General features: G+C 38.1%; 1 protein-coding gene across 1 annotated transcript; it reads right to left on the bottom strand.

Moving 5' to 3' along the window:
• Positions 1-16431: 16431 nt before the first annotated feature.
• Positions 16432-25054, bottom strand: DEFB125 (defensin beta 125). Its single transcript, XM_010361272.2, is given in 3 exon segments — positions 16432-16909; positions 16911-17077; positions 24997-25054. Coding segments are annotated over 3 exon segments (471 nt in total). The 3' UTR covers positions 16432-16663.
• Between the last annotated feature and the right edge of the window lie 2190 nt (positions 25055-27244).

Raw genomic sequence — 27244 nt, forward strand, 5'->3', positions numbered from 1 at the left:
AAAATATTAACAAACTATGCACCCAACAAAGATCTAATATCCAGAATCTATAAGGCAATTAAACAATTCAATAAAAAAAGAACTCATTAAAAAATGGGCAAAGGACATACACAGACACTTCTCAAAGGAAGACATATAAGGTCTCAACAAACATATGAAAAAATGCTCATCATTACTAATCATCAGAGCAATGCAAATGAAAACCATGACTGGATACCATTTCGCAACAGTCAGAAACGTGAAAAACAAACAAACAAAAAGCAGATGCTGGTGAGGTTGCAGAGAAAAGTGAACATTTATACACTCTTGGTGGGAATGTAAATTAGTTCAGCCAGTTTGAAAGCAGTTTGGAGAATTCTTAAGGAACTTAATAATAGAGCTACCCATTCAGCCCAGCAATCTCATTACTGGGTATGTATGCAAAAGAAAACAAATCATTCCACCAAGAAGACAGATGCAGTTATATGCTCATCACAGCACTATTCACAATAGCAAAGACATGAAATCAACCTATATGCCCATCTATGGTGGACTGGATAAAGAAAACGTGTTATATATACACCATCAAATACTATGCAGCCATAATAAAGAATGAAATTATGCCCTTTGCAGCAACATGGATGCAGCTGGATGTCATAATACTAAGTGAATTAACACTGGAACAGAAAACCAAACACCATATATTCTCTTATAAGTGGAGGCTAAACATTGAGCACTGATGGACATAAAGATGAAAACAATAGACACTGGGTACTACTGGGTGGACAGTGGACAAGGTTTGATAAACTTACTACTGGGTACTATGCTCAGACCTGTGTGACAGAATCATTCATGTCCCAAACCTCAGCATCATGCAATATACCCAGGTAACAAACTTGCACATGTATCCTCTGAATCTAAAATGAAAGTTGAAAAAAGAGAGAAAGGCAATTAATACATGATGGGATTAAAGCAGTAGCCATTACATGGTGACTTGAATTCCCCTGGGGTAATGGCCCCACACTGAGACAAAAAAGATTATGAAAGCCATTAAAACATACTAAAAACTAAATTATATCTAGTTTGACTACAATTCATCTAACCTGTATATGAAGAACCCGCATTTGGGGTAAAACCCACATATCCTAACTGCACTCGGGCCATAAGCATACAATGCCAACAACATGCATGGTGAATGAAACTACATAGGTACATAAGACAGAATTTTTAGGGGCTTTAGGTGTCAGTTCAGGCATCATGGAACAAGCTGAATTCCCTTTTAGTGAAGCCTCTAGAGGAAATATTAGTGGACTAAGATGAGCAGATTGGAGAGAATTCTTTTCTAGGAGGAAGGCAAAAAATGAGGGTCATCCTGAGAAAGCGATGAGGCTTTATTAAAATGAAACAAGTAGACTCAAAAATAATGCTAGATAATGCTAAGATCCAACGTTGGGAAAAGGCTTGTACCCTGATCCAACACTGCCTTTTGACTATTTTAATTACAGATGAAGGTCAAAGTAACCTTGGGGAAATAGCACTACACTCTAGTTGCTGAGGAAAAAGGGGCACACTTTTGGGAATCTCATGGGCCTTCAAACTTATGAAAGGTCTCTCAGGGCATTTGTAAATGTGCATTGATGCACTATGAACTATTCTTGCTCCATTAGAGCTTCAGAATAAGACATATTCTGCAGTACAGTTAGCAGGGACTGAAGCTATCTGAATATCACCTGTGACCTCCCACAGGAGGATGGGGAGGTCTTACTATATAAAATCACACAATGGAAACCAGTCTCTGTCCAAGCTTGAAAACTAAAACCAGGTGGCTGTCTTTGTCCTCTGCTGACATGGAAGCCAGAAATAATAAAATCATTCCAACAATTATAACAATGCTTGTCCATAAGAATATCTTGTATATAAGCAGGGACTGTTTCTGTTGGAGAGGCATAGCAAAACTTATGTAAGTTTAACTAATTTGTTCTATGAATGAAACTAAATTGTTCCACGACCATATTGTTATACAGTGTGACACTATTATTGTTGGTAAGATTAAATCGCCTTATTAAATAAGTCATAGGATGGTACTGATGCTGATGATCAAACGTATTGAGAGATTGTGTTAAGCCTCCTCAGGATGTATTAGCAATGGAAAATGACTAGCCTAAGGAAGAAATGGATTTAGTTAACCATAAACTAATTTCTAGGCTAAATAATCTGCAGCTGTTAAGATTAAAGTGGTAGCTCAAGGGGAGAAACAAGTAACAAATCAGTACAAAAACATGAAAATGCACGTAATGGCTTTATGAAATAGATTAGTTGTTTTTTCAATCTTTATCCCTACCCCACACTAGCTTCTCCAAATGTGTTTGAGCATAGCACAACCATAGTATATTGGGCCTTCCACTGCTATATTTTATCTACTATAACTAGAGATCTTTCTTCATACTGGTACTATTTCTAGTTCTGTTATATAAATGCTATACTAAATGTAGATGCTCAGAAACATAGAACTGTTTTGCTGAAAGACAGCCTAGGCCAAGGGGCGTGGGGTGGACTGTGTAATAGAGGGTTAACTCAGAAGATTTGGGGTTGTCCTAACCCTGCATATTTCAAAGGTCCTGGCAGATAATCTCTGGGCCCTTTAATTATCCTGCCTGATAAAGTGTCTTTGTATACCTGAGAGTTGCCCCATGCCAGATAGTTTATGCTAACAATGTGATTTATGGTGAATAAATCACATGTTTTTTCTATGACTGGGGCTTCAGGCCAAGCTGTATTAGCTTGACTACTAAGGTCAGGGACAGAAGACTGAGTAGCTAAATTCATCCTTGGGGATGCTTCATGCTTATATGATTGACTCCCACTGAAAATGACTGGCACCATTTTGTACTTATTGTCATACCTTATGGTTGGAAGAATTGAGTTCTATTCATGTGATTCTGGAGGGAGAATACAATTGAAAGCTCATACCTGTTTTTTCCTAGACGTCACCCTGTGCACTTTCTACCTTTGCTGACTTTAATCTGTATCTCCTCACTGTATTAAGCTGTAACCATGAGTATAATTGTTTTTATAGGTCTGGTGAGTTTTTCTCGTGAGTCATCAAACCTGAGGATGATCTTGGAGATCCCTCAATACAGCTAAACATATATAACAATGCAGTCGAATTGTGAGCCAAGAAATAAACTTTAACACTTATTTTTCTCTATAACTTCAACTTTTATTTTAGATACATGGGATACAGGTACAGGTTTGTTACATGGGTATATTGTGTGATGCTGTTATTTGGGTTATGTTTCCTGTCACTTGGGTAGTAAGTATAGTACCCAATAGTTTATCAACCCATGCCCCCCTTCCTCCCTCCTCCCTCTAGTAGTCCACATTATCTATTGTTTCCATCTTTATGTCCATGCCTACACAATGTTTTGCTCCTACTTGTAAGTGAGAACATACAGTATTTGGTTTTCTGTTCTGGCATTAATTTGCTTAGAATTACGGTCTCCAGCTACAGAAAACATGATTTCATTCTTTTTTATGGATACGTAGTATTTCATGCTGTATGTATAACACATTGTCTTTATCCAATCCACCGTTGATGACTGAAGAGCACATAGGTTGATTTCATGCTTTACTATTGGGAATAGCGCTGCAATGAACATATAGGTGCACGTGTCTTTTTGGTAGAATGATTTGCTTTCTTTTGCATAGATACCCACTAATGAGATTGCTGGATCAAATGGTAGCTCTATTTTTAAGTTCCTTAAGAAGTCTTCAAATTGCTTTCCAAACTGGCAGAACTAATTTTTGTTCCCACCAAGAGTGTATGTGTTTCATTTTCTCTACAGACTCACTAGCATCTGTTATTATTTGACTTTTGAATAATGGCCATTCTGACTGGTATGAGATGGTATCTAATTGTTTTGATCTGCCTTTCTTTGATTATTAGTGATGATGAGAATTCTTCATGTTTTTTGGCCACTTGTATGTCTTTTGAGAAGTGTCTGTTTATAACTTTTGCCCATTTTTAATGGGATATTGTTTTTTGCTTATCAGATTAATTTCCTTATAGATTCTGGATATTAGACCTTTATTGGATGTGTAGTTTGTGAATATTTTCTCCCATTCTGTAGGTTGTCTGTTTCCTCTGTTGAGAGTTTCTTTTGCTGTGCAGAAGCTCTTTAGTTTAATTAGGTCCCACTTGCCAATTTTTGTTTTTGTTGCAATTGCTTTTGGAGACTTAGCCAAGAATTCTTTACCAATGTGGATGTCGAGAAGGGTATTTCCAGGTTTTCTTCTAGGATTCTTATAGTTTAAGATCTTACATTTAAATATTTAATCCTTGTGGAGTTAATTTTTATATTTGGTAAAGGGCAGGGGTCCACTTTCATTCTTCTACATATGGTTAGCCAGCTACCCAAACATCATTTATTGAATAGGGGGTCTTTTCCCTGTGCTTATTTTTGTTGTCTTTGTCAAAGATCAGGTGTCTGTAGGTGTGTGGCTTCATTTCTGGGTTGTCTATTCTGTTCCATTAGTGATATGTCTGTTTTTGTACCAGTATCAGCTGTTTTGGTTACTGTGGGTTTATAATATAGTTTGAAGTCGGGCAATGTGATGCCTCTGGCTTCGTTCCTTTTGTTTAAGATTGCTTTGGTGATTTGGGTACTTTTTGGATTCCATGTGAATCATAGGATAGTTTTTTTATAATTTTGTGAAAAATAGTTTTTGTACTTTGATAGAAATAGCATTGAATCTGTAGATTGCTTTGGACGGTACAGGCATTTAAATGGCATTGATCTTTTTGATACATGAGTATGGAATTGCTCATATTTATTTGTATCATATCTGATTTCTTGCAGAATTAATTTTTGTAGTTCTCTTTGTGGAGACCTTTCACTTCCTTGGTTAGCTGTACTCCTAGGGATTTTCATTTTTTATGGCTATTATAAATGGGATTGTGTTCTTGATTGGACTCTCAGGTTGAAGGTTATTGGTGCATAGAAATGTACATTGATATTGTATCCTGACACTTTACAGAAGTTGTTTATCAGTATTATCAGCCTCTTGCCAGAGTATTTAGGGCTTTCCAGGTGTAGAATCATATCGTGAGCAATGAGGGATAGTTTGACTTCTTCTTTTCCTATTTGGATGCCTTTTATTTCTTTCTCTTGCCTGATTGCTCTAGTAGCACTTCCAGTACTATGTTGAATAGGCATGGTGAGAGTGGGCATCCTTGTCTTGTTGCAGTTCTGAAAGGGAATGGTTCTGGCTTTTACCAGTTCAGAATGATCATGGCTATGGGTTTTTCATAGATGCTCATTATTTTATGGTATGTTCCTTCAATGCCTAGTCTGTTGTGGGTTTTTATCATTAAGGTATGTTGGATTGTTTTCAAATCCTTTTCTGCATCTATTGAGATGATCATTTTTTTTTGTGTGTGGTGAATCACATTTATTGATTTGCATATATTGAGCCAGCCTTCCATCCCAGGAATAAAGCCTACTTGATTCTGATGTATTAATTTTGATGTGTTGCTGGGATTGGTTTCCTAGTATTTTGTTGAAAATTTTTGCATCTATGTTAATCAGGGATATTGGTCTCAAGTTTTCTTTTTTTGTGTCTCTGACAGATTTTGGTATCTGGCTGATGCTGACTTCATAGACTAAATTAGGGAAGAACCTCTCTTCCTAGATTTTTTTTGGAATAGTTTCAGTAGAATCGATACCAGTTCTTTTTTTTATGTCTGGTGGAATTAGGCTGTGAATCCATCTGTTCCAGGGCTTTTTTGGGTTGGTAGGTTTTTATTATTGATTCAATTTAGAAACTTGTTATTGATGTGTTCAGGTTTTCATGTTCCTTTGGCTTTAATATTGGGAGGTTTTATGTTTCCAGGAATTTATCCATTTCCTCTAGATTTTCTAATTTGTGTGCATAGAGTTGTTCAAAATAATCTCTGAGTATCTTTTGTATTTCTGTGGGATTCATTGTAATGTCATCTTCTTCATTTTTTATTGTGTTTATTTGGATCTTCTTTTTCCTTCATGGTTATGTAGCTAGCAGTCTATCAACCTTTCTATTCTTTCAAAAAACCACCTTTTGCTTTTATTGGTCCTTTCTACGGAATTTTGCATCTCACTTTTGTTCAGTTCTTTTCTAATTTTAGTAATTTTTTTTCTCCTGCTAGCTTTGGGGTTGGTTTGTTCTTTTCTTTCTAGTTCTTCTAGGTGCAAACTTTGATAGTTAATCTGAGATCTTTCTAACTTCTTGATGATGACGTTTAGCACTATAAACTTCCCTCTTAACACTGCTTTGGCTGTATCACAGATATTTTGGTAAATTGTGTCCCTATTTTTATAAATTTCAGACAATTTTTAAATTTCTGCCTTAATTTGATGTTTACCCAGGTATCAGGAGCATTTCCATGTATTTGTGTAATTTTAAGAGATCTTGATATTCATTTCTATTTTTATTGAACTATGGCCTGAGAATGTGCTTAGCATGATTTTTTTAAATTTATTGAAACTTGCTTTATGACTGAGCATGGGGTCAATCTTGGAATATGTTCCATGTGCCAAAGAGAAGAATGAGGTTATATTCTGTTGTTGTTGGGTGGAATATTTTGTAGGTGTCTGTTCAGTCTAGTTGGTCAAATGTTGAGTTGAAGTCCAGGATTTTTTGGTTAATTTTCTGCCTCAGTGATTTGTCTAACACTCTCAGTGGGGTGTTGAAGTCTCCCACTATTATTGCATGGCTATCTACATCTTTTTATAGGTTAAGAAGAACTTGTTTTATGAATCTGGGTGTCCCAATGTTAGGGACATATATGTTTAGAATATAAACATATTCAGGTGGAGCAAAGCACTCAGGCTTGGCAGTGGAGGCTGCACTGTGCACATGCTTCTGCAGGGTGGCTAGGCAGGGGCCCTCAGAGGGGCTGGAGGGTAGGAGGGCCTATCGAACAGACGCACCCCAGTCCCATGGCAAAGGTGGCCCCACTCTCTCCAGGCCCAGCAGTTAAGTCTTCTCACTGAATTGTATCCTTTATTATTATATAATGCCCTTCTTTGTCCCTCTTCATAGTTGTTGATTTAAAGTCTGTTTTATGTGATGTAAGAATAACAACTCATGCTCTTTTTTGTTTTCCATTTGTGTGATAGATCTTTCTTTATTCCTTTACTCTGAGCCTGTGGGTGTAGCTACATGTGAGGTGAGTCTCTTAAAGACAGCAGGCAATTTGGTCTTGTCTTTTTATCAATCTTGCTACACTGTGTCCCTTAAGTGGGGTGTTTAGTCCATTTACATTCATAGTTAGTATTGATATGTGAGATTTTTATCCTGTCATTGTGTTGTTAGCTGGTTATTATGTAGACTTGATAGTGTAGTTGCTTTATAGTGTCTTTGAGTTGTGTGCATAAATATTTTTTTTTTTTTGTAGCAGGTGTTGTTCTTTTGATTGTAAGTTTAGAGCTCCCTTAAGAATCTCTTGTAAGGCATGTCTAGTTGTGATGAATTTCCTCAGCATTTGCTTGTCTGAGAAATATTTTATTTCCTCTTTGTTTATTAAGCTTAGTTTGATGGGATTTGAAATTCTTGGTTAGAAATTCTTTTCTTTAAGGATTCTGAAAGAGGCCCCTAATCTCTTCTGGGTTGTCAGGTTTCTGCTGAGAGGTCTGGTGTTAGCCTGATGGGATTCTCTTTATATATTAAGTGACTCTTCTTTCTAGCTGCCTTTAAGATTTTTTTTCCTTCATGCTGACCTTGGCAAATCTGATGACTATGTTTCTTGGGATGGTCGTGTTGTATTTTATCTAGCTGGGGTTCTCTGTATTTCTTGAATTTGCATGTCAACCTCTGTAGTGAGATTAGGGGAAATTTTCATGGAGTATATCCTCAAATATATTTTCCAAATTGTTCACTCTCTTTCCCTCCTCTCGGGAATGTCAGTGTGTCAGAAGTTTTGTTTCTGTACATAATCTCATATTTCTTCGTGGTTTTGTTCAATTTTAAAGATTTTTTCCTTTCTGACTTTGTTCATTTGAAGGAGTAGCCTTTGAGTTTTTAGATTCTTTCCTCAGCTTGGTCTATTCTGTTAATACTGTTATGCTGTCATATTATGAAATTATTGTAGTAAAATTTTCAGTTCTAGAAGTTTAGTTTGGTTCTTTCCTAAAATGGCTATTTCATCTTTCAGTTATTGAATCATTTTACTGGATTCCTTGGATTGGATTTTAACTTTCTACTGAATCTCAACGAGCTTCTTGCCATTTGGATTCTGAATTCTATGTCTGTCATTTCAGTCTGGTTAAGGACCACTGCTGGGGAGATAGTGGGCTCATTTTGAGGTAAGGGGACACTCAGGCTTTTTGAACTGCTGGAGTTCTTGCATTGATTCTTTCTCTTCTGGTGGGAGGGGGCTGGTTTTCTTTCTTTTTTTTTTTTTTTTTTTTTTTTTGAGACGGAGTCTCGCTCTGTCGCCCAGGCTGGAGTACAGTGGCCGGATCTCAGCTCACTGCAAGCTCCGCCTCCCGGGTTCCCGCCATTCTCCTGCCTCAGCCTCCCGAGTAGCTGGGACTACAGGCGCCCGCCACTTCGCCCGGCTAGTTTTTTTTGTATTTTTTTAGTAGAGACGGGGTTTCACCGTGTTAGCCAGGATGGTCTCATCTCCTGACCTCGTGATCCGCCCGTCGGCCGGTTTTCTTTTAGCTGTGGTGTAAGTTGAGTATAGTCAGTTGAGTTCATTTCTGGATGTTTTCAGAGGGCCGTGGCTCCGTACAGAATCTTTATGTATGGGCAAATTCTTGCACTTGGTTTCACAGGGGTGTATATTAGCAGAATCATCTTTGGTGTTGTAGTTGGGTCTGAGATCTAGTCATTGATGCTTAAGTAGCGACTGGTACATAGGCTTTTATTCAGCTCTTTTGCAGGTCCTTCCATTCGCAGGCATGTTCTATGGTGAGTGGAGCGGGAGAGATAACTCCTCACCAGGTCTGCTCTTGGGCCTTTAGGGACCCCACTCTGATCACTGGCATCATTTCTGTGTTTCTTTTGTTAGGTGTTGCAGGCTGTGGGGCTTCCTTGGGCAGAGGCCATGGCAGGGAGATGGGCCACACCCTTCCCAGACCAACTCTGCAGAGGGAGGCACACCTTGCTCCCAAGCTGGCCCATGAACCCACACATCTTGCCCCCTCAATGCTCTGAGATTGGGGGCTTCTCCTCTACTTGCCTGTCAGTCACAGATCTCAGTTGCATGCTCCTAAGCTGTTTGCTGCAGCCCTGGGGCACTGGGATGATCTGTGGCTTGGGGTCAAGCTCCAGCTCCACTGAGGGATCTGAAGTGCTCCCAGGTCACTGGAAATGTATTCAGGTGGAGCAAAGCACTCAGGCTTAGCAGTGGAGGCTGCACTGTGCACATGCTCCTGCAGGGTGGCTAAGCAGGGGCCATGGGAGGGGCTGGCAGTCAGGAGAGCCTGCAGAACAGATGCACCCCAGTCCCACGGCAAAGCTGGCCCCACTCTCTCTAGGTCCAGCAGTCAGCTGGGGCTACAGCCTCTCAGAAGGAGATGGGGAGCGCTTGGGGATGGGCACCTGTGGTCATGCTCTGCAAGAGCTACCCCACGCACAAAAGCTCCTGGGCTTCACACTGGCTGAAGTCCTGTCTCTGCCTGCTCCCTGGGTAGATTCCCCTGCTAGCCTACAAATCTATGAGGGACATGGGGTCCCCTGTAGCTATGATCCCAGAGGTCCATGGCAAAAGCGGGATGTTCCTTAGTCCCCTTACTTACCCCCTTCCCCAGGAGCCACTCAGGGCCAGGAACTAGCCCTAATGTTCAGGCAGCTCATGCAGATTTTCCAGTTTCCTCTCTCTTCAGCTTTGGTGTCAGTGTTGCCTCTCCATCCACTCTTGGTGTTTTCTTTCCAAAGATCTGCCCAAATTATCACATGTATTATTAATTGATTATCTATAAGGGTGCCTAGACAATTCAGTGGGTACATAATTGTCTTTTTATCAAATAGTGTTGGAGAAACTGGAGAGCCACCTGCAAAAGAATTTGGACCCCTACCTTACATCATACAAAAAAATTAAATTAAAAAGAACCATATAGCTAACTGTGAAAGCTAAAACTCTTAGAAGAAAACACAAGAATAAATCTTTATGACCTTAAATTAGGGAAAGATTTCTTAGATATGACACGAAAAAGAAAAGTGTTTTTAAAAAAGAGAACTTCATCAAAATTAAAAACTGCTCTACTTCAAAAGACACCATTGATAAAATAAAAAAATCAACCCAGAGAACGGGGGAAATATATGTCACATGTCTAACTTATCAAATCATATACCTAATACGGGCAGCATAGATAAAGAGGTAGAGAATTTCAGACTTGAGCTGGAAATTATATAAGAATGTAGCAAAATGCGAATACTAAACACACACAACACACACACACACACACACACACACACAGAACATATAAAGTCAGTAATTTGGAGGTCAGTCCCATACAGGGAAATGATAGATTACTGAGCCTACAGGAGATCCTAAAGGGCAATGATATAAATGAAGTAGAAGTTATGCTGCAAAGCCCACATTCATGGAAAAGGAAAATCCAGGAATCATAGAAAAACAGAATGATCACAGTAGTAGAAGAATCATCATTAGTTTATACCAGATAGTGTTTGAAGCCTCGGTTCATTCTAGGAGTATGAATAGTTTAAAAATAAAATTTATAGTGGGAGTATTAGGCCATGAGTTTTTCAAACCTCTTTGAATTTTGGAAAGTGTGTTTTCATTATCCGAAGTGAATGTTTTCATTATCTAAAGTGAAATAACTCAGAAACAGAAAGTCAAATACTACATGTTCTCACAAGTGGAAACTAAGTATACACATGGACATAAGGAGTGGGTAATAGACACTGGAAACTTGGAAGGGTAGAAGGGGGCTAAGAAATGAGAAATTACTTAATGGGTACAATGTACATTATTTGGGTGATGGCTGAACTAAAAGCCCAGACCTCACCACTATGTAATATATGCATATAAGAAAACAACACTTGTACCTTCTAAATCAATCTATAAAAGTATACATATACAATTATGTGTGTGTGTGTGTGTGCGTGTGTGTATATATATATGTGTGTATATATATATATATATATGTAAAACCAGTGGAAAGTGAGAGAAGATACCCTCTTCTGAGAGTCCACTGTTAAGTTATCCTATTCATTTTATCTTTGATTTATAGTAACTTTCTCATTCATCAGTAATAATCCTAACCACAGTCTTCAAGAGACAGAGACCAAGCAATTCTGAACGACTATAAAGCGAATGGCTCATGCCAAAGATGATTTCTTTGATTTAAAACACATTTGCAGAACAGATTTTGAAACTGTACTCGCTTGTTTATTTTCTCTTTTATAATTTCCCTTTTCTTTTGGAGATTGGCAATCAAAACCAACATCTAGACAGCACCAAGGTTGATGCTTGATGAAGTGGTTAAGAGCATTCCTGGGCCGGGCACGGTGGCTCACGCCTGTAATCCCAGAATTTTGGGAGGCCGAGGCGGGCAGATCACGAGGTCAGGAGATCGAGACCATCCTGGCTAACACGGTGAAACCCCGTCTCTACTTTAAAAAATACAAAAATATCAGCGTGGTGTGGCGGTGTGCGCCTGTAGTCCCAGCTGCTGGTGAGGCTGAGGCAGGAGAATGGCCTGAACCCGGGAGGCGGAGCTTGCAGTGAGCGGAGATCGCGCCACTGCACTGCCGCCTGGGAGACAGAGTGAGACTCCGTCTCAAAAAAAAAAAAAAAAAAAAAGCATTCCTAAAAGTCACCCATATACTAATTGCAAATTGCAAAGCTCTCTTCCAATTAGAAGGAACAAAAAGTCTACGCTAGGCATAAAAATAAAGTGTGTATTTTCCCAATACAATTTAAAATTGGGAAATAAACTATTTCATCTTAAATTTTAATCATAAAAGGACAATTAATAGCATATTACAAATATTGACGTGTAACAACTAAATACTAAATACATCCAATGGAATGTGAATGCATGACAATTTGCTAATCACAATAATTCATTTAATAAATATGCAAAGAAGCTCTTTTTTAGCAATTGGGAATATTATATCTTTTTTTCTTTTTAAACCTTTAGTTTTTATTCAAACTTCTCTACAAAATTTGATCCTAATGTACTATATTTCTGTGTTTGCAAGTCTTTTATTAATCTTTCTATCACATTTCTCTATGACAAAACATAGACATACATTGTAGCTTGTTATTGTGAAATCTCTCTGAACATAAGACTCTATAATGTTTACACAGTTCTTTTAACCTCTTCCAAGTTATATGCTAACAATTTCATAGTAGGTTATTATTAAAGTTTATCTTTAAAGATCTATTTAATATTAACCATCAACTTGATTGACACCCCCATCATTGCTTTTGTAAATAAAAAAAATTTAAAGCACTTTTATTTCCAAAGGATTTGTTATGCAAAGTCTATGATTATTCACTTTCTGAATACCAGCACCAGTATTTCAATTGTCCACTGGAGGTTTGTTCACTCAGGGCAATCCATGATTGCCCGATAAAGGGTGGGTGAGAGGTAAGTTTTCTTTTCAGAGTGGGAGAAGGAGAATTGAGAACTTGGAGTTATAAAAGAAGAGCCTGTTAAGAATGCTCCAAAACATCATAAGAAATTTGGAAGTTGAGGATCTGAAATTTTGTTCCTTTAAACTATCAATAGGTATAGCTTGAAAAATCTTTTTGTAACCAGTATTGCAGTTTGAAGCTACTGTTTATATTCTATAACCTTCTCATATATATTAAGATAACTGCCTGAATAATTTGTTCTCAAACTTTTATTGAGTATTTCCCATGTGTGACGCACTGTTCTAGCAGTTTGGACCACAGATGTCAACAAGACCAAGAGATGAGGACTATATGTACATTACAGCAGGGGTGTTAGGCCATAAGTTAGTAAAAAAAATCAGAAAGAAAGTAAATACTCAAAATGATTTCAGAGTTCAAATGATGGGAAGAAAATAATACAAAGTAGAGTGGGAGGTGCTCTGCATGGTCAAGGAGTATGTTTCAGGAAATGACAGTTCAGGCAGAAATATGGAAAAAGGGCACCCTAGACTGTTCCTGTGAAAAGCCAGTGTATGACCTATGTGATGAGGTATAGCTATGAAAAATGGAAAAAGAGCTTGTTAGACAGAAGTGCACTGAAGTTAGGGTGATCAACTTGTCCCAATTTACTCTGGATTTCCTTCATTTTAGCTCTCTAAATCCCATGTTCTGGGAAGCCCCTCTGTCCCAATAAAATCTGAATGATGGACACCCTAACTGGTGGTCTAAGACCTATTAGAATATGAGGTCTACTGAAAGGTCAGTGGTCTGATGGTCAACATTCAAACTACAGCCATAGTCACTGGCAGCTCGGCTTGGATCACATAAAAAATAATTAGTGGAATAAACTTTTTTGATTTTGAGACATTCTGGCATCTGATATTATGGCTTTCAGTAGCACCCAAGCATCAGCCCAATTTATTAATAACTAATCAGTTCTTTTGCATTTCCTGAGGAGTGTTTTACTTCCAATTATGTGGTCGATTTTAGAATAAGTGTCATGTGGCACCTAGAAGAATGTATATTCTGTTGATTTGGAGTGGAGAGTTGTGTAGATGTCTATTAGGTCCACTTGATCCAGAGCTGAGTTCAATTCCTGGATATCCTTGTTAATTTTGCCTCATTGATCTGCCTAATATTGGCAGTGAGTGTTAAAATCTCCCACTATTATTGTATGGGAGTCTAAGTCTCTTTGTAGGCCTCTAAGAACTTGTTTTATGAATCTGAGTCCTCCTGTATTGGGTGCACATATATTAGGATAGTTAGCTCTTCTTGTTGAATTGATCACTTTACCATTATGTAATACCTTTCTTTGTCTTTTTTGATCTTTGGTGGTTTAAAGTCTGTTTTGACAGAGACTGGGATTGCAACCCCTGCTATTTTGTGCTTTCTATCTGCTTGGTGAATTTTCCTCCATTCCTTTATTTTGAGCCTATGTGTGTCTTTGCACGTGCAGTGAGTCTCCTGAATACAGCACACTGATGGGTTTTGACTCTATCCAATTTGCAGTTGGTGTCTTTTAATTGGGGCATTTAGCCCATTTACATTGAAGGTTAACAGTGTCAGGTGTGAATTTATTCATATTTAATAAATGGTGCTGAGAAAACTGGCTGGCCATATGCAGAAAACTGAAACTGGACCCCTTCTTTACACCTTATACAAGTGTAAGGTGTATAAGATGGATTAGAGACTTAAATGTGATACCCAAAACCATAAAAACCCCAGAAGAAAACCTAGGCAATACCATTTAGGACATAGGCATGGGCAAAGACTTCATGACAAAAATGCCAAAAGCAATTGCAACAAAAGCCAAAATTGTCAAATGGGATCTAATTAAATGAAAGAGCTTCTGCACAGCAAAAGAAACTATCATCAGAGTGAACATGCAGCCTGCAGAATGGGAGGAATGTTTTGCAATTTACCCAGCTACCAAAGGTCTGATATCTAGAATCTACAAGGAGCTTAAACAAATTTACAAGAAAAAAAAAATCAAAAAGTGGGCAAAGGATATGAACAGACACTTCTCAAAAGAAGACATTTATGCAGTCAACAAACATATGAAAGAAAGCTCAACATCACTGTTCATTAGAGAAATGCAAATCAAAACCACAATGAGATACTATCTCATGCCAGTCAGAATGGCGATTATTAAAAAGTCAAGAAACAATAGATACTGACAAAGCTGTGGAAAAATAAGAATGCTTTTACACTGTTGATAGGAATGTAAATTAGTTCAACCATTATGGAAGACAGTGTGGCGGTTCCTCAAGGATCTAGAACCAGAAATACCATTTGACCCATCTATCCTCTTACTGGGCATATATCCAAAGGAATACAAATCATTCTATTATAAAGACACATTCACACGCATGCTTACTGCAGCACTATTTACAATAGCAAAGACATGGAACAAACATAAATGGCCATCAATGATAGACTGGATTTAAAAAATGTGGTACATATACACCATGGAATACTATGCAGTCATAAAAAGGAATGAGATCATGCTCTTTGCAGGGACATGGATGAAGCTCGAAGCCATCATCTTCAGCAAACTAACACAGGAACAGAAAACCAAACACCACGTGTTCTCACTCATAAGTGGGAGCTGAACAATGAGAACACATGGAGGAGAATATGACACATGGGGGCCAGTCAGGGTGTGTGGGGAAGGGTAGGCAGAACATTAAGACAGATAGCTAATGCATGCGGGACTTAAAACCTAGATGATGGGTTGATAGGTGCAGCAAACCACCATGGCACATGGATACCTATGTAACAAACCTACATGTTCTGCACTTCTATCCCGGAACTTAAAGTTAAAAAGTAACAATAATAGTCAGCCGGGCACAGTATCTCACACCTGTAATCCCAGCATTTTGGGAGGCCAAGGCGGGTGGATCACGAGGTCAGGAGATCGAGACCATCCTGGCTAACATGATGAAAACCCACCTTACTAAAAATAACAAAAAATTAGCCAGGCGTGGTGGCAGGTGCCTGTAGTCCCAGTTACTCGGGAGGCTAAGGCAGGAGAACGACATGAACCCAGGAGGCAGAGCTTGCAGTGAACCGAGATCGTGCCACTGCACTCCAGCTTGGATGACAGAGCAAGACTGTGTCTCAAAAAAAAAAAAAAAAAACCTAATGAACTTTATAGTTAATAACCGCTTCTCTGTAGTATCATAGAAGACAGTTACTGACCCATCTGTTGCCATACAAACAGCAGTCACATGCATACAGCCATACGAAGCATAGAAACACTGCACACAACTAACATTCATGGACAAAACAGAGACCTGAGGAGGCATGTTATGAGGCTGCCATAGTTGGAAGTTGGACTTCTAAGCGGAAAGAAGATTGGAAAGGTAAGTAGAATTTGAGATGCAGCTTTTAATTTAATATGATGTACTCTCAAGGCAAGTCCCACTTTTATCTCTATCCAGTGAGATCAGTGCTTGTGCTGAATGAAAGAATTAGCTTCTAACTAACTAACTGTTAGTTACCAGCTAGAACCTTAAACAAAATTTGACATCATGACACACAGAAGTACTGTAAGTTCTTACAATAAAAGGTGGAGGGTAGAGAAGGGAACATTTGTCTGGAACTGTCTTTCTATATGCTTTTATATGTTCTCCTATATATGATAGCAGTGGGCCAGGCACTGTTAAAGTAAAAATTCTTGTCTTAGACATAATAGGCAGCTCCAAACAATGGTCTTCATTTTTGTTTTTGGCATGGAAAAATACATAGACATACAAATGTTCACTTAAGACAAAAATTAGCTCACATATTTTAGTACATCAGAGGAAGACAGATAAAGACTTTAAGTCCAATTAAGAGAATCCTTGTATCTTCTATACATTTCTGTCTACATGTTTCTAATTGCAAGGCAATTATCTTGGCTGTTGTCTTAATAGTAGCAATTATGTCCATCCCCATGGTCATCCAATCCCTGATGGAATTTTCCAGGTGAAATTGGATTGGTAGAATCAGCTCTTTGGATATTATTTCCAGCAGTATTTCTAGTTGTTCCATACCAGAAGTAAATGTTAATTAATTATGAGTAAGAGCCATCTGAGAAGGTGGTGGCATAGTAGTCTTGGAAGTCGTGGTCTCGGATGGTGGCATAGTAGTCTTGGAAGTCGTGGTCTCGGATGGTGGCATAGTAGTCTCGGGAGTATTGGTCTCGGGGGTCATGGTTTCTCCATGTGTGTCAAATGTTACCAGATCACTCAACTTAGATACTGGGGAACCAGTAAAAGAGCCCATATCACTATAATCAAATGTTATATCCTCTAAGCTGAATCACAGGAAATGGTGGTCGTCGAGTGTATTCATATGACATTATTATAGAAATGCAGCATGATAGCTTGTTCCTACAAAGAAGTATGTACCTTTCAGTATCTAAACATCGTCTTCTGCAACATCCTATATTATTCTTCCAACATTTTTGGGGTTCAAAGCTACCTGTAGAGAACAAAATATAGGTCAAATTTTTAACTCTGGCATCAACATAACAACTTTTCATTCATTCAAAAGTTTATACTGACTGACATCTAGACTAATACTATGTCAAATACAAAAAGCCATTGAAAGAGACAAACAGGACAACAAAAACTGTATATTAAAATTGTGCCATGTACCATTAAAGAAGTTATGTGGCGAAAAGGAGGAAGGTAGAAAAAGAGAGACAGGGACAGAGAGAGAGAAAGCATACTTCGACTGATACAAAACCTGGATAGAAAGGATGAAAATGAAAGCCCAGGACCAGACGGATTCACAGCTGAATTCTACCAGATATACAAAGAAGAGTTGGTATCATTCCTACTGAAACTATTCCCCCAAAATTGAGAAGGCAGGACTCCACCTTAACTTATTCTATGAGGCCAGCATCATCCTGAGACCAAAACCTAGCAGAGACACAAGAAAAAAATGTCAGGCCAGTATCCTTGATGAACATCAGTGCAAAAATCCTGAACAAAATAGTAGCAAACTGAATCCAGCAGCACATCAAAAAGCTTACCCACTACAATCAAGTAGCCTTTATCCTTGGGAAGCAAGGTTGGTTTGACATATGCAAATCAATAAATGTGATGCTTATGGATAGCATTTAAAGTACAGAAATTGATCAACCATGGTGGGTTGAAATAATATGAGAAAAAAAGAGGAATAGAATTAAATTCTAGTGAGTTTCAATATTAAGAGATCAGATAAGAGGAAACGACTTAAAAGGACCAATAAGATAAGTCAGATCAAAACAGGAGAATAAGACACTAGAGTCTTAAAGCAGACCCCCAGCAAAGCAGAGCTCCAGCAAAGATCTGAATATGATAGTTTAGTTGAGAGAAAATTCCTCCCTCAAAAAAATCAGTGGAGAAATGTAGAAATCAGGAAAGCAAGAAATCCAATAAAAGGTGAGTTATAACCTGTTATTATCATGAGATCATCTATCAACTGCTGGCCAGCAGCATGGCTGTGTTCTGTTTGCTCAGAGGACAATCCCACAGGGAAGCCCAGCAGCCAGGCTACAAAATAAGCCTCAGACTCATGGATGAGCCTGGGGGACATGTTACATTCCGTTAAGTGAAATAGACACAAAAAAATAAATACCACATGTTCTCATTCATAAGTAGGAGCTAAAAAAGTTGAGTTCATAGAAGTGGACTGTAGAATAGTGATTACTAGAGGCTGGGAAGGGAATTGAGGATAGAGAGAGGTTGGTTAACAGATAGAAAATTACACCTAGATAGGAGGAAAAGGTTCCAGTGTCCTATAGCAGGGGTCCCCAACCCCCGGGCAGCCAATGGGTAGTGGTCCATGGCCTGTTAGGAACCAGGCCGCACAGCAAAAGGTGAACAGCAGGTGTGCGAGCATCACCGCCTGAGCTCCACTTCTTGTCAGATCAGCCAAGGCATTAGATTCTCATAATGGCATGAACCCTATTATGAACTGTGTGCATGTGAGGGATCTAGGATGTGTGTTCCTTGTGAGACTCTAACTAACGCCTGATGACCTGAGGTGGAACAGTTTTATCCTGAAACCATCCCCACCACCATCTTCACCCCATTGGAAAAACTGTCTTCCACGAAACTGGTCCCTGGTGCCAAAAGGGGTCCGCTGTTCTATAGCACTGTAGGGTGATGATAGTTAACAATCATTTATTGTATATTTTCAAATAGCTAGAAGAGAGGATTCTGAATATTCCCAACATAAAAAAATGACAAATGTTTGAGGTGATAGATATGCTAATACCCTGATTTGATCATTACACACTGTACACATGTATCAAAATATCACTCTGCATCTTCTAAGTATGAACAATTATTACATGTCAACTAAAAGTAAAAGCAAAAATAGCATTTAGTTTTTATTTTAAAAAAAAAGACCAAATAACTTAAAAAAATGTTTAATTGGGCATCAGGTCCTAAAGGTGCAGTGTTACAGAAAAACCTTGAAGAATGAAAGGGTGCACAGTTACAGTAAAAACCTTGAAGAACTAAAATCATTTATGTTTACTTTCCATAATTAGCCTTGAACTGCAAATAAAGGAATTACCACAGGAAAAAAAAAATATTACCAAGCCCTAAAGTTATTCTACATGAGGTTCAAAGGACCTGGACTATTTATCCAGCTTCCCCCATAGTTAATAGATGATCCCAGAGACAGCTGATAATTTTCTGGCATTTCTGGATTGCCATATACAGGGGTATTTCACAAGCAGTTGTTGAAAGACTGGGAGATACTGACAGTTGCAGGTTGGGCTGATATGCATGAAAACAGAAAATGCATAAAGGTTATAGGGAAAGTTGTATCTGATGCGACTACATTAAGCAGGAGAGGAGACTGTTTCTTAAAGAACAGAGTGGTCATTTTGTGGTCAAATACTGCTGAGAGGTTAAAAAAAAAGATGAAGGCAGGAAAGTGTCCATGCTTTTAGTAGTATGAAGGTCACTTCATACTGAGGAGAGCAGCTTCTGAGTGTTATGAGAAAAGAAACTAAATTGCAGTTGGTCAAAATGTGAATGAGAGAGAAGTGAATGCAGGATCTGTAAATGAAACTCTTAAGAAGTTTAGCTCCAAAGAAAAGCAGAGAAATAAATAACTTGTTAGAGGGCAATGCAAGGTTAAGGGAGGGCTTTCAGGTTTGTTTTGAAGAACGAAATGGTGTTTGCAAGCAATGAGAAAAGAAACAAGCAGGTTGGGTGTGGTGGTTCACACATGTAAACCCAGCACTTTGGGAGACCGAGGTGGGCAGATCACTTGAGTTCAGGAGTTCGAGACCAGACTGGCCATGGTGAAACCCTGTTTCTACTAAAAATACAAAATTAGCTGGATGTGGTGGCACGTGCCTGTGACCCCAGATACTCTGGAGGCTGAGGCAGGAGAATCACTTGAACCAGGGAGTCGGAGGTTGCAGTGAGCCGAGATCGGGCCACTGCGGTCCAAACCTGGTGACAGAGCAAGACTCTGTCTCAAAAAAAGAAAGAAAAAGAGGGAAGGTTCATTTACAAGAGAAATGCAGTAGGATTTCCAAGCAGTGTGACTACTCATTTGAGGGGTGAAGATATAAATCTAAAGGGAAACTAGTGTGCTGCATTGTATGTTCATTTATCAAGCAGTAAACTGCCTGATCATCTTTCTCAAGACAATTGCCCAAGGAGTACCTAAGTAAGTAAATTCTAGGCAGAGGAAGCAGCTAGAGATAAGGCTCTATGGAGGAGGAAGCCTGGCATATGTACAGAAGAGCAAGTAATTTTCTAAACAACCTTGCTTGAATTTAATGTGATAATATATATAAAGCATATCTAGATGTATGTATGTACGTATGTGTTAGGCTCACAATAACTTGGTTCATATTTTATCCTCTGGGAAATATTGGCTCTAGTCCAACTTCACCGATTATTTATTCTACCTTCGCTCTTCTAGAGTCATTTATTCTATCTTTGTTATTTTACTGGCTCCATTTTACTTTGTACTTCGTGGAATTTTCTATAAGTTTCAAGTCTAGACCTTCCACTTATTTTGTGCCAGACAAACTCTAACTTTGCTTCTTCATTCCTCACATCTACAAAGATTTATATCTTAATTTTTTTTCTCCAGCATTATCCGTACTTGAAATATGTCATCTTGGCTCTTTTCTTCCCCTTTGTCTTTGAATCGCCTTGTTCTGTCAATTATTCTTCAAAACTGTTTCTCACTTACATTCCTTCCTACTGCTTTTATGTTATCCTCTCCATTATTAAATTAGGCTATAATCACACAGTCATCAAAATTTTGGGCTCCTTCTATGGTACAGGCACCATCTTGGGCCCTTGAGGTACATCTGTGAACTAAATGGACAAAAATCACATGGAGCTGACTTTCTAGCAGAGGGAGATAGACAATAAAAAGCAAGAGCACTCCCTGCTAAACTGTATGGTTTACAGACTTAAATCTAAGACCTGAAACTATGAAACTACCTGAAGAAAACATTAGGGAAACACTTCAGGACATTGGTCTTGGCAAAGGTTTCTTGGGTAAGACCGCAAAAGCACAGGAAACCAAAGCAAAAAGAGACAATTAGGATTACATCAAACTAAAAAGCTTGGGTACAGCAAAGGAAATAATCAACAAAGTGAAGATATAGCCCACAGAGTGGGAGAAAATATTTGCAAACTATCTGTCTGACGAGGAATTAACAACCAAAAATATATTAATATAAGAACTCAAACAGCTCCATAGCGAACAAAAACAAAAACAAATAATCTGATTTTAGAATGGGTAAAAGATTTGAATAGACATTTCTCAACAGAAGAGATACAAATGGCCAACAGGTATACATGAAAATATGGTAAAAACATGGTAAGGATGGTAATTTATATATGTATATTTTACCTCAATAAAAAACAAAGGACATTATTTTGTAGATGAAAAGGTGATAAATGGTTTGCAGAAAGAAGGGAGAATAGATGTAAGGGTAATAGAAGATTCATAAACAGGAGTTGCACAGGCCTGTGTAACAAGGTGATGATTAAACAGCTTGAAGGAGGTAAAGGAATTAGTCACACCAGCAAGTGCGTTCTAGGCAGAGGAAACAAACAGAGCTCTATGGGTTGAGTCTGATATGTTTGGGGAAGAGCACTGGGGCCTGTGTGGCTGTAGTGGAGTGAACAAGGACTATAATAGTAGGAGATGAGGTGAGAAAGGTCATAAAGGCCAGATCCTGCAGGGCCAGGTGAGCCATTGTATGGACTCTGGTTACTGCTCTGAGTATAGAGGGGGCCATAGCAGAGTTTTGAGCAAAAGTACATGATCTGACTTCCAGTGTAAGCGGATTATGCATTATGTGTACTTCACAAGAGTGTGGAAGGGAAGAGCAAAAGGACAGAGATCCTGAGGATCACAGGTGAGAAATGATGGTGACTAGAAGCACAGTGGTAGCAATGGAGGTGACGAGAATAATTGCATTCTGGATATAATTTGCAGGCAGATGTAATAGACTTCCTAATAGATATGAATGTCATAGGATATAAAAAATCAAAGATAATTCCAAGAATTTGGTTTAAGCAGTAGAATGATGGCAATTGAGAATAATTCATATTTTTTTTTCTAGAGTGACAATAGTCATTTTATTCAAAGAACTTCAGTCTGGAACTATGATGTTGTTAGGACATGTGATCTTCATCAAGCAGTATCTCAAAATTCTTTTTTTTTTTTTTTTTTTTTTGAGACGGAGTCTCGCTCTGCCGCCCAGGCTGGAGTGCTGTGGCCGGATCTCAGCTCACTGCAAGCTCCGCCTCCCGGGTTCACGCCATTCTCCTGCCTCAGCCTCCCGAGTAGCTGGGACTACAGGCGCCCGCCACCTCGCCCAGCTAGTTTTTTTGTATGTTTTAGTAGAGACGGGGTTTCACCGTGTTAGCCAGGATGGTCTCGATCTCCTGACCTCATGATCCGCCCGTCTCGGCCTCCCAAAGTGCTGGGATTACAGGCTTGAGCCACCGCGCCCGGCCCTCAAAATTCTAAAATTAGAAATATGACTAGCAATTGCATGTTTCTAAGCAGGGGAGCCATCTAGCCAAAACATTATCCCATGTGTGGAATTCTTACCACACATACCAGATATAAAATCAGCTAGTAACAACTTAAAATATATCTATTGATAGCAGTCCACTGACAGCTTGGCTTGGTAAAAAGTTGCTTCACAAGCCATCAGGTGCTATCTCACTTGAAAACACATAATATAAAGCTCAGAGGGACTAAATAGTTAAATTTCAAAACCAAACCTGTAAGAGAACACAAAAATGAAAATCTCTAAATCAAAAAAATGAAAACTAACTCTCCAAAATAAAAGAGAAAAAGAGGCATAGACAATTTATAGAAAAGTTAAATATACATTAAGCATGTATTTGGAGTTTGACTTCTCCATTACTCACAGACATAAATAAAAATTAACTAAACATAATCTTTCATTTTTAGGACTTGGCAAGTATTCAAAAATTGATAATACATGAAGCAGACAGAAAAAACTACATCTCCAGGAATTTTATGCTGAATGATTTATGTATAAGAAAGGTTATGCTAGCCATCCTTGTCTATAAAATGTAAATGCACTTATTTATGCAAAAAAAATTTGGCTAAGTAATTTAAGCAGTATCCTTTCTATAAAATTTTATGCAGTCATTGGAAATACAGTTTTTGAAAAATATTTAGTAAATGGGAAAATACTAATAGTTTAATAGAAAATTTATAAGTATGCTATACATTTTTATTCAAATAAGAAAACTGAGGAAGAAAAACAGATCAAAAATATTTTGTCTCTTTTAACTTCTTTACAATTTTTTTACCTCTTTACAATTTCAAAATTTCCAAATTTTCAACAAATACAGCAGTTTATAATCAGAAGTGAAAGTAGATATTAATTCTGTAACTCATATTACATCAACATGTGAATCAAGACATAACAGATCATAGGCACAGTTATAACCATTTAATAGACATGAATAGCATCTTTCTAAGCAACATGTAACACCTCCAAATTTAACAAAAGCCAAATTTCTTGGTATATAAAGATAAGAAAGTTTAGAAATCTAATGGACTGGATGTTCAAACTCATTTATAACTGAAGTGTCATGAATTCAAACATCAGGACATCATTTTCACATATTAGACTGTAAAACTTGGAAGAATGGAGTAGAAAAAACAAAAAGGACTGATGAGTGTATGGGAAGCTGACACTCTTGCAGCTGGTGATAGGAGAGAAGAGTAGTTCAGCTTTTCTGGTAGGTGATTTGTGTGTGTATGTGTGTGTATGTGTCCATGTGTCCAGTCATAAATGGAAAGACATACATTTGCTTACAAATTTTTCTTGCTGAATTGTTTTTGATAATTAAAGACCTATTTTTCATCAATAGCAGAGTAATTAATGTGAGGAGATACATCTGCTCCTCCTCAGAGTTTTACTTATTGATTAAAAATAATGAACTAGGTTTATGTCTGGATAAGATGTCTCTAATACATTGCTAGTACATTGCAGAACAATTCACATGGTGCATTTGCAATTGCATTTAAAAAAAATCTAAAAGGTATACACAGGCAAATAAGTATATTTGTATTTGCTAGGATAGATAAGAAATTGGTAACATTGATTGATTCTGAAGGGGAGGACTGAAGAACTGGTATTCTTGGACAGGCATGCCCTTTTCTTTTCCTTAAACCCTATAAATCTATCAATTGCTTGATACATAATCAATTGCAAGTTTTTTAAAATAAAATGTTAAAAATTTTCAAAAGTAGCATTATTAAATAGTGGAAACAGACTGTTCCTATTCATCTAAAATTAGAAGCTCCCCATTGGTCGCTAGTTTTTCTATCCTGTCTTCACTCCACTTATTTCCACTTCTACCCCAAACATATATTGTCTCTTCCATATGATAGTGCTACAGAATCTACAAACTGTCAATGGACTTGCTCACCATATCTAAGAACATAAAAATGAGGGCCTCCCTCTGAAGGTACTCTCCAGGCAAAGAAGAATTCAAGATTGTAGGAGAACTAATAGGACACAACAATGAAATAGATACAACGGAATAATCAAAATAGAAGTGAAGTGAGGCTGAGCTAACATTGGATAGTTATGTAGAGAGACAGATAGGGTGGCTCAGAGCATTAAGAAAATTCTTGTCTTTGGAGAAATGCTTCAGAGGACATCCCAGCTTGCTAGACGTCCCTAACAGAAAGATTCTCAGAGACTAGGGGCATGGAGCTGCCAAAATAAGAGCATTTCTGCTGCTCTTTATTGGCCCAGATTTTTCCTGTAGATTCCCTCTCTTCCCATCATGATACCAGGGGAGCCCAAGGGCAACAACTCATCCTAGTTCCATCATCTCTGCTTTATAGGGTTCTATTACCTTTGGTCACCTGAGTTAGCAACCCACAGATAACGAATGTCAGCATCAGGAGATTCATGGCTCCTGGGAGAGAGGAAGCTGTGTGTCCTGAGGAATACAGAACACTGCACAGGAAGGAATTTAAGTGATCACCTTTACTGGTCTATCATGGGTGATGAACCAGAGAAGGGGAAAATGCCATGCCACCCAGATCACCAGACCATTAATTTGCAACACTGAGTGTGCATGACACAATAACGTCTGCTTCTAGAAATTATTAAAGAAAGCTCAGGTCTTATGAGATAAGCTATTATCCCGTAGAACTGTAAGGTCTGATGGAAAGAAACAGCCCCAAGAGGAAGTTTTGGTTAACTTTAGATGGGGTCAATTGCCTTTCTCCTCTGTCTGTATGCAGCACTTCATACATACCCAGTGACAGCAGAATGGTGTGTAAAGATATCACTTGTGGCAGTCCAATAGCTTACAACATCTGGTATTCACCTTTTCTTCTGAGTGATCATCCCAGTATGAATTCCTGTGAAACAAGAAAGACACTTTTTAACTAATAAGTTCATAAGATTCCATCAATTATGAGATAGAAGGAATTTGGAATGAAAATAGTGAAACAGGAAAACAGGTTTTATTGGTGCTCTTCTTTTTCCCACTCCACTGTCCCATCAACTCTTTTCCCTCATTCAGAAATACAAATAAGAAATGAAATATTGAAAGAGAGGAAACATTTTCAAAGGAGAGGGAGAGAGAAAGAGAGAGAGGAGAGAGGCCCAATGTAACATTGTGCTCCCCCATCCCCACTACCAAAGGAGAAAAATATAGGAGACATTGTGAAATTGCCCAGTAGGGGTAATCAGCACTTTATCTCCTGGAAGAGTTTGCTAAGCTGTATTTCTCCCACATATGTTTAATACCACCGGATGCCAAGAAAATCAGGAAAATTTTTTACTGTTTAGAAAAAAAAAGTGCAGCTCACTGCCTGTGTTCATTTAATTTTACATTAACACGCTCTTGAGGCTGACTGATTTTCAGTGTGAAAATAAAATATACAAACTGTTCTTGGAATTATTTTTGAACAGAACTAACATCAGAATCATCTGAATCATCAGAATCGTCTATTTTGGAAAAAAGTAGATTCATTAAATGACTCTTTGGCCAAAAACTGTTTGAGAACAATATTAACATAGGAATGCTACACTTTCTAGAATTTGACATTTTCAGCGATCAAGAATTTCTATATTTTGTAAATGGAAATTTACATTGCTAACAACAAGATGCTACAAATAGAATGATAACTTGTGTTTTCAAAGTCAATATATTAGAACAATGTGAAAATAATAATAAAGGTGATATATTTCATGGCAAAGTTATCTCAGGGTAAACCCTGGTGCTGCAAGTGCCACCAGTGAGTATTCTGGGTGAAAATGGGAAAAGGGTTAAAAATGCAGGATGGCCAAAGCCATCCTAAGCAACAAGAACAACACTGGAGAAATCACATTACCTGACTTTAAATTATACTACAGAGCTATAGTAACCAAAACAGCATGGTTGTGCAATTCACATAAAAACAGACACATAGAGCAATGGAAAAGAATAGAGAACCCAGAAACAAGCCCACCCATCTACAGTAAACTCATTTTTGACAAAGGTGCCAAGAACATACACTGGCATGACTGGCAAGAACATAAACTGTTGTTTATTAAAAACAACAGTCTTTTTAATAAATGGTGCTGGGAAAACTGGATATCCATATGCAGAATAATGAAACTAGACCTCTGTCTCTCACCATATACAAAACATCAAATCAAAAATCAAATGGATTAAAGAATTAAATCTAAGACCTCAAACTATGAAACTACTATAAGAAAACTGGGGAAACTCTCCAGGATGTTTGTCTGGGCAAATATTGAGTAATGACCCACAAACACAGGCAATCAAAGCAAAATGGACAAATGGGATCACATCGAGTTAAAAAGCTTCTGCACAGCAAAGCACACAATCAATAAAGTGAAAAGACCCACAGAATGGGAGAAAATATTTGTAAATGACCTGTCTGACAAGGGATTAATAACAGGAAATATAAAGAGCTCAAACAATTCTATAGGAAAAAAAAATCTAATGATCCAATTTAAAAATGGGCAAAATAATGGCAGGGCGTGGTGGTTCATGTCTGTAATCCCAGCACTTTAGGAGGCCAAGGCAGGTGGATCACGAGATCAGGAGATCAAGACCATCCTGGCTAACACGGTGAAACCCC

Source organism: Rhinopithecus roxellana, chromosome 13, assembly GCF_007565055.1.
Source record: "Rhinopithecus roxellana isolate Shanxi Qingling chromosome 13, ASM756505v1, whole genome shotgun sequence".
In the NCBI taxonomy this organism is placed as follows: Eukaryota; Metazoa; Chordata; class Mammalia; order Primates; family Cercopithecidae; genus Rhinopithecus; species Rhinopithecus roxellana.